General features: G+C 68.4%; 1 protein-coding gene across 1 annotated transcript; it reads left to right on the top strand.

The window, feature by feature from the left end:
• Positions 1–612: 612 nt before the first annotated feature.
• LOC148592152 (voltage-dependent L-type calcium channel subunit alpha-1F-like) lies at positions 613–10899 on the top strand (the record flags this gene model as incomplete). Its single annotated transcript, XM_088535583.1, is given in 31 exon segments — positions 613–820; positions 895–1015; positions 1745–1829; positions 2265–2319; positions 2392–2449; positions 2517–2649; positions 3204–3333; positions 3506–3565; positions 3644–3750; positions 3829–3916; positions 4003–4110; positions 4198–4250; positions 4344–4490; positions 6054–6255; positions 6350–6508; positions 6596–6758; positions 6761–6864; positions 7130–7258; positions 7331–7396; positions 7473–7564; positions 7649–7808; positions 8008–8135; positions 8218–8314; positions 8383–8485; positions 8568–8669; positions 8750–8880; positions 8957–9088; positions 9171–9259; positions 10088–10212; positions 10284–10582; positions 10660–10899. Coding segments are annotated over 31 exon segments (3874 nt in total), but the record flags the coding sequence as incomplete, so codon positions are not given.
• Between the last annotated feature and the right edge of the window lie 316 nt (positions 10900–11215).

Raw genomic sequence — 11215 nt, 5'->3', positions numbered from 1 at the left:
CTTGTTCTCCTCTTTTTCAATTTTCTTTTTCACTCTGCTTTTCCATTCTCCTCCTCATGCACTTTCTCATTCCCATATTCCTCTATCATCTTCTTCCTCATCATCTTCCATTGTTCTCATTCTTTTCCTTGTTCTTTTTCTTGTTCTTTATCTTCTTCCTCGCCATTCTCCGCTCTCGTTTTCCTCCTTTTCTCCATCCTCCTTCTCCTGTTCCTCCTCCATCTTCTTATCGCAATTTTCCATTCGTCTAATCATCATTTTCCTCCTCCATTCTTCTTTTCCTTTTTTTGTCCTCTTTTTTCTCTATCTTCTTTTTCTATATTTCTCGTTCTCCTTTTCTTTTTCTTGTCTGTCTCTGTCCTTTTCATCCTTCTTCTCCTTTACTGCCTCTTTCTCTTTCTGTCATCCTGTTCTTTATTCTACTCTTTCTCCATCCTCCTCATCCTCTCCTTCCTCCTCCTTCTCTTCCATTCTCCTCCTCCTCCTTCTCTCTCTTCTCCATCTTTGTGCTCCTCATTTTTTCTTCCTCATCCTTCTCCCTCTTTCTTCCTCATCCTTCTCCCTTTTCTCCTTCCATCCTCCTCCTCCTCCGTTGTCCGTCCTCCCCCGCAGGCACTGGGCCTCCCTCAGCAACCTGGTGGCCTCCCTGCTCAACTCCATGAAGTCGATCGCGTCGCTGCTGCTGCTGCTCTTCCTCTTCATCATCATCTTCGCCCTGCTGGGCATGCAGCTCTTCGGGGGCCGCTTCAGCTTCGACGAGACGCAGACCAAGCGCAGCACGTTCGACACCTTCCCGCAGGCCCTGCTCACCGTGTTCCAGGTGACGCGGGGACGCGGGGGCGTCGGGGACCCAACGGCACCGCCGGGGGGTGACACCGGCCGGGCCCCCCGCAGATCCTCACGGGGGAGGACTGGAACGCGGTCATGTACGACGGCATCATGGCCTACGGCGGCCCCGTCTTCCCCGGCATGTTGGTCTGCGTCTACTTCGTCATCCTCTTCATCTGCGGCAACTGTGCGTGAGCCGGGGCGCCGGGAACACTGGGGGCACCGGGAACACCGGAACGCCGGGAGCGCCGGGAATGGGGTGCTGGGGGTGCTGGGAATGGGGTGCCGGAAACGCCAGGAATGGGACACCGGGAGTGCCAGGAATGGGGTGCTGGGAGCGCTGGGAATGGGGTGCCAGGAACACCGGGAATGGGACACCGGGAGCGCCGGGAACAGGGCACCGGGAACGCCAGGAATGGGACACCAGGAGCGCCGGGAACGGGGCGCCAGGAGCACCGGGAGCGCTGGAATGGGGTGCAGGAAACGGGGCCACGTGGCACTGGGAGCACCGGGAAGTGGGTGCCAGGAGTACCAGGAACACCAGGAACGGGGGCCATGTGGCACTGGGAGCACCGGGAATGGGGTGCCAGGAGTACCAGGAACACCGGGAACGGGGCCGTGTGGCAATGGGAGACCTGGGAATGGGGTGCTGGGAGCATTGGGAAGGGGGTGCCAGGAGCACCAGGAATGGGGCCGCGTGGCACTGGAAGCACCAGGAAAGGGGCGGCTTGGCTCCGCTGGGAACACCGGGAATGGGAGCTGCGCAGCGCTGGGAATGGGGGCTGTGGGCACCGGGAATGGGGCCGCCTGGCACCAGGCAGGGACACAGGAGGGACGTGGGGACACTGGGGGCGCCAGGAGGGCGCCGGGAAGGGGAGAGGGGGCCGGAGCACCGGTTAAACCCCCCCCACCCCAGACATCCTCCTCAACGTCTTCCTGGCCATCGCGGTCGACAACCTGGCGGACGCCGACAACATCAACTCGGGCGGCGACGGCAAGAAGTGAGAGCCCGGACGCCTGGGCCCGTGGGGAGGGGAGCCCGGACGCCTGGGCCCATAGGGAGGGGGTCCCGGACGCCTGGGCCCAGGGAGGGGGGTCCCGGACGCCTGGGCCCGTGGGGAGGGGAGCCCAGACCCCTGGGCCCATAGGGAGGGGGTCCCGGACGCCTGGGCCCAGGGAGGGGGGTCCCGGACGCCTGGGCCCATGGGGAGGGGAGCCCGGACGCCTGGGCCCAGGGAGGGGGGTCCCGGACGCCTGGGCCCATGGGGAGGGGAGCCCGGACGCCTGGGCCCGTGGGGAGGGGAGCCCGGACCCCTGGGCCCAGGGAGGGGGTCCCGGACGCCTGGGCCCGTGGGGAGGGGGTCCGGACGCCTGGGCCCGTGGGGAGGGGAGCCCGGACGCCTGGGCCCGCGGGCTCAGCCCCTCTGCCCCCGCAGGGACAAGGCCGGGGACGCGGAGGCCGATGGGGGGAGTCGCGACGTGAGCGTGAAGGTGAGTGTGGGGGGGGGGGCACACGCGTGTGCACGGGGGAGGGGCTCACACCGGCCTCTGTGTCCCCCCCAGGTTGAGGGGGAGGCCGAGGAGGAGGAGGAGGAGGAGGAGGACGAGGGCAGCGAGGAAGGTGGGTGCCCGGCGCGGGGGGCGGGGGGCGGCGCTCGCGCAGTGCCCGGACGCCTGGGTCCCCGCAGGCGACGAGGAGGCCGGGGGGGAGCGCGACAGCCTGGGGGGGCCGCGGCGGGAGCCCCTGGAGGAGCCCCCCAAGGCCAAGGTGGCGCCGATCCCCGAGGGCAGCGCGTTCTTCCTGCTGGGCAGCAGCAACCCGTGAGGACGAGAGCGCCGGGAACGGGAGCGCCGGGAACGGGAGCGCCGGGAATGGGAGTGTTGGGAATGGGAGTGTTGGAATGGGAGTGCTGGAATGGGAGTGTTGGGAGTGGGAGTGTTGGGAACGGGAGTGTTGGGAACGGGAGTGCTGGGAATGGGAGCGTTGGGATTGGGAGCGCTGGGATTGGGAGCGCTGGGAATGGGAGCGCTGGGAATGGGAGCGTTGGGAATGGGGTGCTGGAATGGGAGTGTTGGGAATGGGGTGCTGGGAATGGGAGTGTTGGGAATGGGAGCGCTGGGAATCGGAGTGTTGGGAATCGGAGTGTTGGGAATGGGAGCTCTGGGATGGGGGTGCTGGGAATGGGAGCGCTGGGGTGCTGGGAATGGGGTGCCAGGAATGGGAGCCCTGGGAATGGGGTGCCGGGAATGGGAGTGTTGAGATCGGTGGGCCGGGAACGGGAGCGCTGGGATTGGAGTGCTGGGATCAGGGCACTGGGAGCGCTGGGATTGGGATGTTGGGATCGGGGCGGCGCCCTGAGCCGTCGCTCCCGCAGGCTCCGCGTGCGCTGCCACGCGCTCATCCACCACCACGTCTTCACCAACCTCATCCTCGTCTTCATCATCCTCAGCAGCGTCTCGCTGGCCGCCGAGGACCCCGTGCGGGCCCACTCGCCCCGCAACCACGTGGGCACCGGGGGCTACGGGGCCGCTGGGGACCCCCTTCCCCACCCGCGGCGGGGGGAAGGGGCAGGTTTGGGGGGGGGGACCTTGGGGCAGGTTTGGGGGGAAATTGGGGGGCACGGGGTGGGGGTGGGGGGGTCCGCTGGGGCCGGGTCACCCCCCTTTCCCCCCACAGATCCTGGGCTATTTCGACTACGCCTTCACGTCCATCTTCACCGTGGAGATCCTGCTCAAGGTGCGCCCGGACGCCGGGGCCCGCGGGGCGGCGCATGGGGGGGGGTCCCGCATGGTGCTCACTCCCTGCCGGCCGCAGATGACGGCGTTCGGCGCCTTCCTGCACAAGGGCTCCTTCTGCCGCAACTGGTTCAACCTCCTGGACCTGCTCGTGGTCGGCGTCTCCCTCGTGTCCTTCGGCATCCAGTGAGCGCCGGGGGAGCGGGCGGGGGGCGCGGGAGCCCCCGCGGGCGCCGCCAACACGGGGCCCGGTGCCGCCGGCAGCTCCAGCGCCATCTCGGTGGTGAAGATCCTGCGGGTCCTGCGCGTGCTCCGGCCGCTGCGCGCCATCAACCGGGCCAAGGGCCTCAAGGTGGGACACGGTGGCAGGTTGGGGGGAGCGCTGGCGGTGCCCGTGCGCGGCGTCACCGGCGTCCCCTCCGCGTCCCCGCCGCGCAGCACGTGGTGCAGTGCGTCTTCGTGGCCATCCGCACCATCGGCAACATCATGATCGTGACGACGCTGCTGCAGTTCATGTTCGCCTGCATCGGGGTGCAGCTCTTCAAGGTGCCGCCGCGCTCCAGGGGGGACAGGGACAGCTTGCGGGGGGGCCATGCTGACCCCCCCCCCCGCCTCGGCTGTCTTTCCCCCCAGGGCAAGTTCTACAGCTGCACGGACGAGGCCAAGCACACCCCGGCCGAGTGCAAGTGCGGCCCTGCCACCCCCTTCACCCCGTGTTGTGTGTGTGTGTTTTATTGGGGTGGGGTGGTGGGGGGGGACACACTGACACCCCCCGCCAGGGGCACGTTCATCGTGTACAAGGACGGCGACGTGACGCACCCCACGGTGCGCGAGCGCCTCTGGCACAACAGCGACTTCAACTTCGACAACGTGCTGGCCGGGATGATGGCCCTGTTCACCGTGTCCACCTTCGAGGGGTGGCCGGCGTGAGTGCGCGGGGAGCGCCTGGGTGTGCGAGGGGGGGGTGTGTGTGTGTGTGTGTGTGTTGGGGGGGGGTGTGTGTTGGGGGGGGGGGGGGTGTTGGGGGGTGTGTGCACGCGTGCAGGTGTGAGGGGAGTGTCTGGGGAGGGTGTGTGTGGGGATGTGTGTGCATGTATGCCTGTGTGTGGGGTGTGTGTGTGTGTGTGTGAGGGGAGTGTCTGGGGAGGGTGTGTGTGTGTGTGTGTGTGTGTGTGTGTGTGGGGCGGGGGGGGGGGTATGTGGGGATGTGTGTGCATGTATGCCTGTGTGTGGGGTGTGTGTGTGTGTGGGGGGGGGGGTTGTGCACATGTGTGGGGTGTGTGTATATGTGTGCACGGGAGGGTGTGTGCGGGGCGGGTGCGTGTGTGAGGGGAGTGTCTGGGGAGGGTGTGTGGGGGGGGGGGGGTGTGTGGGGTTGTGTGTGCATGTATGCCTGTGTGTGGGGTATGTGTGTGGGGGGGGGGGGTGCACATGTGTGTGGGGGGGTGTGTATGTGTGTGCATGGCGGGGGGGGGGGTGTGCGTGTGCACGTGTGTGTGTGGGGAGGGGGTGTGCGGGGGGGGGGGTGGTCTGTGTGCGCCCCCTCCCCCAGCGCTCCAGGGCCCCCCGCACCTGCTGGTGCCTGTTTCAATACTCCCCAAGCAGTTTCAAGCTGCCCCTCGCGCGCCCCCCCCCCCCCATGTTAGTTTTAAGCCCCCCCCCAGCAGTTTCAAGTCCTCCCGCCCCTGCCCTAGCAGTTTCTAGCCCCACCCATAGCGGTTTCGAGGGGGTCCAAGGCTCCAAATAGCGGTTTCAAGGTTCCCCCATTGTAGGTATAAGGCTTCCAAACAGCAGTTTCAACCCCGCCTTGAAGCAGCTCCTCCCTCCCCAATTCGTCCCCTCGTCAATTTCAGCCCCGCCCCTTGTCAATTTCAGGCTCTTGTCAGTTTCAGCCACGCCCCTCGTCAATTTCAGTCTCTTGTCATTTCAGCCACGCCCCTTGTCAGTTTCAGTCTCTTGTCAATTTCAGCCACGCCCCCTTGTCAATTTCAGCCACGCCCCTCGTCAATTTCAGTCTCTTGTCATTTCAGCCACGCCCCTTGTCAATTTCAGTCTGTCAATTTCAGCCACGCCCCCTGTCAATTTCAGCCACGCCCCTTGTCAATTTCAGCCACGCCCCCTTGTCAATTTCAGCCACGCCCCTCGTCAATTTCAGTCTCTTGTCATTTCAGCCACGCCCCCTTGTCAATTTCAGCCACGCCCCTCGTCAATTTCAGTCTCTTGTCAATTTCAGCCACGCCCCCTCGTCAATTTCAGTCTCTCGTCAGTTTCAGCCCGTCAGTTTCAGGGCACTCCCACACACGGCTCCTTGTTCCAATCTTTATTTTTTTCCAATGGTCTTCACTGTCTCCAGCCTCCCCTCAATGGCGCTGGTTTTACCCCCCCCCCCCCCCCCCCCGTTTCCCACCCTGTTTTTTTTTTTTATTGGGGGGGGGGGGACTGGAGTGTTGGTGGTGCCCCCAGACCCAGTTTAACCCCCCCCCCCCCAGGCTGCTGTACAAGGCCATCGACGCCAACGCCGAGGACCAGGGCCCCATCTACAACTACCGCGTGGAGATCTCCATCTTCTTCATCGTCTACATCATCGTCATCGCCTTCTTCATGATGAACATCTTCGTGGGCTTCGTCATCATCACGTTCCGCGCGCAGGGCGAGAGCGAGTACAAGAACTGCGAGCTGGACAAGAACCAGGTGGCGGCGGCGGGGGCCCCGGGGGTGTCCCGGGGGGGTGTCCCGGGCCGGTGGCAGCCCCCGTCTCCCTCCGTCCCCTCCGTTCCCCCCGCAGCGGCAGTGCGTGGAGTACGCGCTCAAGGCGCAGCCGCTGCGGCGCTACATCCCCAAGAACCGCACGCAGCACCGCGTGTGGGCCATGGTCAACTCCACGGCCTTCGAGTACATCATGTTCGTGCTCATCCTGCTCAACACCATCGCGCTGGCCGTGCAGGTGGGTGCGCGGGGAGGTGGGGGTTGTGTGTTTGGGGGGGTTTGTTGGTGTTTTCCAGCCCACATGTCCCCCCCCACCCCCCCCCAGCACTACGAGCAGTCCAAGCCCTTCAACTACGTCATGGACCTGCTCAACATGGTCTTCACGGGGCTCTTCACGGTGGAGATGCTGCTCAAGATCATCGCCTTCAAGCCGCGGGTAGGTTGGGGGGGGGGCACACACCTACCCCTCCCGCGGGCCGGGGGGGTCCCGCTCACCCCCCCCCCCCCCAGCACTACTTCTGCGACGCCTGGAACACGTTCGACGCCCTCATCGTGGTGGGCAGCGTGGTGGACATCGCCGTCACCGAGGTCAATGTGAGTCGTGGGGCACCCCCGTCCCGTCCCCCTCTCTGTGCCCCCCTCGGGGGGGGTTGCAGCCCCCCCCCCACCCAGGGCACCACGTTCCCGTGTCCGTCTGTGTCCGTCTCCACGTGTCCGTGTCACCTCTCCGTGCTCCATCCGTGCGTGTGTCACAGAACGGGGGTCACGTTGGAGAGGTACGGGGGGGGGGGTGCTGGGGCGGTGGTCTCGGGGTGGGGGGGTCCTGTGGTGCCCCCCCGCTGACCCCCCGCCCCCGCAGAGCTCCGAGGACAGTTCCCGCATCTCCATCACCTTCTTCCGCCTGTTCCGCGTCATGCGGCTCGTGAAGCTGCTCTCCAAGGGGGAGGGCATCCGCACGCTGCTCTGGACCTTCGTCAAGTCCTTCCAGGTGGGGGGGGACGCGGGGGGGGGCGGGAGGCTGCGGGGGGGCTCCGCTCACACGCTGCCCCCCCCCCACCAGGCGCTGCCCTACGTCGCCCTCCTCATCGCCATGATCTTCTTCATCTACGCCGTCATCGGCATGCAGGTGAGCGGGGCGGCCGGGGGGGCCGCGCGCGATGGACCCCCCCCCCGCATCACCGAGCACCCCCCGTCCCCCGCAGACGTTCGGGAAGGTGGCGCTGCAGGACGGCACCCAGATCAACCGCAACAACAACTTCCAGACCTTCCCCCAGGCCGTGCTGCTGCTCTTCAGGTGCGGGGGGCGCGCGGGGCGGGGGCGCCGTGGGGACACCCGGTGACACCCGGTGACACCCGTGTGTGTCCCCCCCGCCCCAAGGTGCGCCACCGGGGAGGCCTGGCAGGAGATCATGCTGGCCAGCCTGCCCGGCAAGCGCTGCGACCCCGAGTCGGACGCGGGCCCCGGCGAGGAGTTCACGTGCGGCAGCAACTTCGCCATCGTCTACTTCATCAGCTTCTTCATGCTGTGCGCCTTCCTGGTGAGCCCCACGGCGCGCCCCACGGCCACGGCCTCCCCCGAGGCTGGCCCCACACAGAGCCCCACGGTGCCCCACGGCCACAGAGCCCCACACGGAGCCCCCCGCCTCAGCCTCACGGCGCCCTAGCGATGCCCTAGCAACGGCCCTAGCGACGCCCCCAGTGACAACCGCAGGCCCTAGCAACCCCCGCCCCCCCCAGATCATCAACCTGTTCGTGGCCGTCATCATGGACAACTTTGACTACCTGACGCGGGACTGGTCCATCCTGGGCCCGCACCACCTGGACGAGTTCAAGCGCGTGTGGTCCGAGTACGACCCGGCCGCCAGGTGTGCGCGGGGGCGCGTGCGGGTGTCGCCTCCGCCTGTGCGCGCGCGGCTGTGCTCAACGCCCCGACCCCCCGCGGCGCAGGGGCCGCATCAAGCACCTGGACGTGGTGACGCTGCTGCGGCGCATCCAGCCGCCGCTCGGCTTCGGGAAGCTCTGCCCGCACCGCGTGGCCTGCAAGGTGAGCGGCGCCGTGGGGGGGGCTGGGGGGGCCACAACCTGTGCTCAGCGCCCCCCCGCCGCCCCCAGCGCCTGGTGGCCATGAACATGCCCCTCAACTCGGACGGCACCGTCACCTTCAACGCCACCCTCTTCGCCCTGGTCCGCACCTCGCTCAAGATCAAGACGGAAGGTTGGGGGCCGGGAGGGGGGACGCGGGGGGGCCGCGCGGGCTGGGGGGGACACGGGGGCCCTGAGGGCCCCGCTCGCCGCAGGGAACCTGGACGTGGCCAACAAGGAGCTGCGCGCGGTGGTCAAGAAGATCTGGAAGCGGACCAAGCCCAAGCTGCTGGACGAGGTGATCCCGCCGCCCGAGGGTGAGCCCCCTCCCCGGCCCCCGCCCCGGCGCGCGGCCTGCGGGCCCCGGCGTCCGGGCGCGCTCACGTGCCGCCCGCAGAGGAGGAGGTCACCGTGGGCAAGTTCTACGCCACCTTCCTCATCCAGGACTACTTCCGCAAGTTCCGCCGCCGCAAGGAGCGCGGGATGCTGGGCGCGAGCGGCGGCCCCAGCAACGAGCGGGCGCTGCAGGTGGCTGGGATGTCCCCCACCCTGGGGGTTTGTGCGCGGGGGGGTCCCGGCAGCCCTAACCGCCCCCCGCCCCCAGGCCGGGCTGCAGACGCTGCAGGCCCTGGGCCCCGAGATGCGCCGCGCGCTCAGCTGCGACCTGGAGGGCGACGACGACGACGGCGATGGGGGGGGCCCCGCGGAGCCGCGCGAGGAGCCCCCGGGCTACGAGGTGAGCGCGGCCTTGGCCCCGCCCCCGGCGCGCGGCCCCGCCCACCCCGGAGCCCCGCCCACCGAGCCCCCCTTCCCCGCAGGTCCCCGAGACCCTCTTCGGCTCCGCCCCCAGCCCGCCCCCCGCCGCCGAGGGGGAGGAGCCACCGCCGCCACCTGCGGCGCGACACAGGTGACAACGGGGAAAGGGGGGGGGGAGGAGGGGACGGAGTGAACAAGGGGGGACGGGGAGGAACAAGGAGGGGACAAGCGGGGAGGGGGGACAAGAAGGGGGGACAAGAAGGGGGGACAAGCGGGTGGGGGGGACAAGCGGGTTGGGGGGGACAAGCGGGGACAAGGAGAGGGGGTCAAGGAGGGAACAGGGAGGGAGTGAAGAAGGAGGGACGGGGAGGAACAAGGTGGGGACAAGCGGGGAGGGGGGGACAAGGGGGGACAAGGGGGTGACAGGGAGGGAGTGAACAAGGGGGAACGGGGAGGAACAAGGGGGGGGGGGACAAGAAGTGGGGGACAAGGAGGAACAAGGGGGGGACAAGAAGGGGGGACAAGAAGGGGGGACAAGAAGGGGGGACAAGAAGGGGGGACAAGAAGGGGGGACAAGAAGGGAACGGAGGGAGTGAACAAGGAGGGACGGGGAGGAACAAGGTGGGGACAAGCGGGGAGGGGGGATCAAGGGGGGACACGGGAGTGACAGGGAGTGAACAAGGGGGAACGGGGAGGAACAAGGGGGGCACAAGCGGGGAGGGGGGGACAATAAGGGGGTAACAAGGAGAGGGGCAGATAAGGGGACAAGGGCGGGGGGGACAAGGGGAGAAGGGCAGGGGGGACCAGGGCGGGCAGGAGCCGGCGCCGCTCGCTCACGGCCCCGCAGGCGGAGCTCGGACGCGGGCCCGGAGGCCGGCGGAGCGGCCGAGGAGCCGGAGGCGGCCGAGGACGCCGAGGAGGCGGCGGGCGCCGCGCGCGAGGACGAGGAGGCGGCGGCGGCCCCGGCCGCGCGGCGGAGGCTGCTCGGGGCCGGCGCGGCGCGCGGGGGGTCGCTGCCGCCGCCGCGGCGCTTCGCGCGGCTCGGCGGGGCCCTGGACGGGCAGCAGCTCAAGCGGCGCCGCCTGCTGCCGCCCACGCCCACGGGTAGGCGGCCGCGCGTGGGGTTTTATTGCCGCGGGCGGCGGCCCCGGCCCCGCGCTCACGCGGCGCCGCAGGGCGCAAGCCCTCCTTCGCCATCCAGTGCCTGCGGCGCCAGGGCAGCTGCGAGGACGAGCCCATCCCGGGCACCTACACCCCGTCGGGCTCCGAGACGTGGCGCCTGGGCGGCTCCACGCGCGCGTGGGCGGCGGCGCCGGCCCGCGGCCGCCTGCTCTACGCGCCGCTCATCCTGGTGGAGGGCGGCCCCGCCGCGCCGGGCGGGAGCCTCCCGCCGCTCTCGCGCTGGTTCCTGGGCGAGCGCGGCCGCCTGCGGGACCCGCTGGGCCGCGGCTCGGCCGACAGCCTCGTGGAGGCGGTGAGTGCCCGGCCCGGCGCCCCGGTCCCCCCCACGCGCGGCCGGGCAGCTCCGCCACCCCGCACCCCGTCCCGCAGGTCCTCATCTCGGAGGGGCTGGGGCTCTTCGCGCGCGACCCCAAGTTCGTGGCCGTGGCCAAGCGCGAGATCGCCGACGCGTGCGACATGACCATGGACGAGATGGAGAGCGCGGCCGCCGACCTGCTCACGCGGCGCCGCCCCGCGCCCGCCGGCGCCGTCTACAGCGACGAGGAGCCGCTGCGGCCGCACGCCGAGGACGAGCTGGCCGACGAGATGGCCTGCGTGGGCGAGCCCTAGCCGCAATAAAGCCGCGCTGCCCCCGCACGCGCTGCCGCCGCGTCTGCCGCGGGGGGAACGGGCGGCGGGGAGGGGGAAAATCGACTTTTTGCCTCACGAGTGGGCACGGAAGGGAGAAAACTTCACCCTTTACCTCAGGGGAAGCGGCCGCGGGGGAGGAAGCCCCGGGTTTTACCTCATGGCAGCCCGCTGGGGCGGGGGGAATCTCACCTTGTGCCTCAGGGAAGCTCGTAAGGGAGGTGGAAAACCTCACTTTTTACCTCAATAAAAGCGGCCGGGGAGGAGGAAACCTCACCTTTTCCCTCAGGGGAGGCGA

The sequence above is a fragment of the Tinamus guttatus genome, unplaced genomic scaffold, assembly GCF_059628265.1.
Source record: "Tinamus guttatus ecotype Peru unplaced genomic scaffold, ASM5962826v1 Tinamus_guttatus_pri_ptg000632l, whole genome shotgun sequence".
Classification (NCBI taxonomy): Eukaryota; Metazoa; Chordata; class Aves; order Tinamiformes; family Tinamidae; genus Tinamus; species Tinamus guttatus.
Note: the sequence above shows the minus strand (reverse complement) of the source record. Positions and strands in the feature narration are given on the sequence as shown.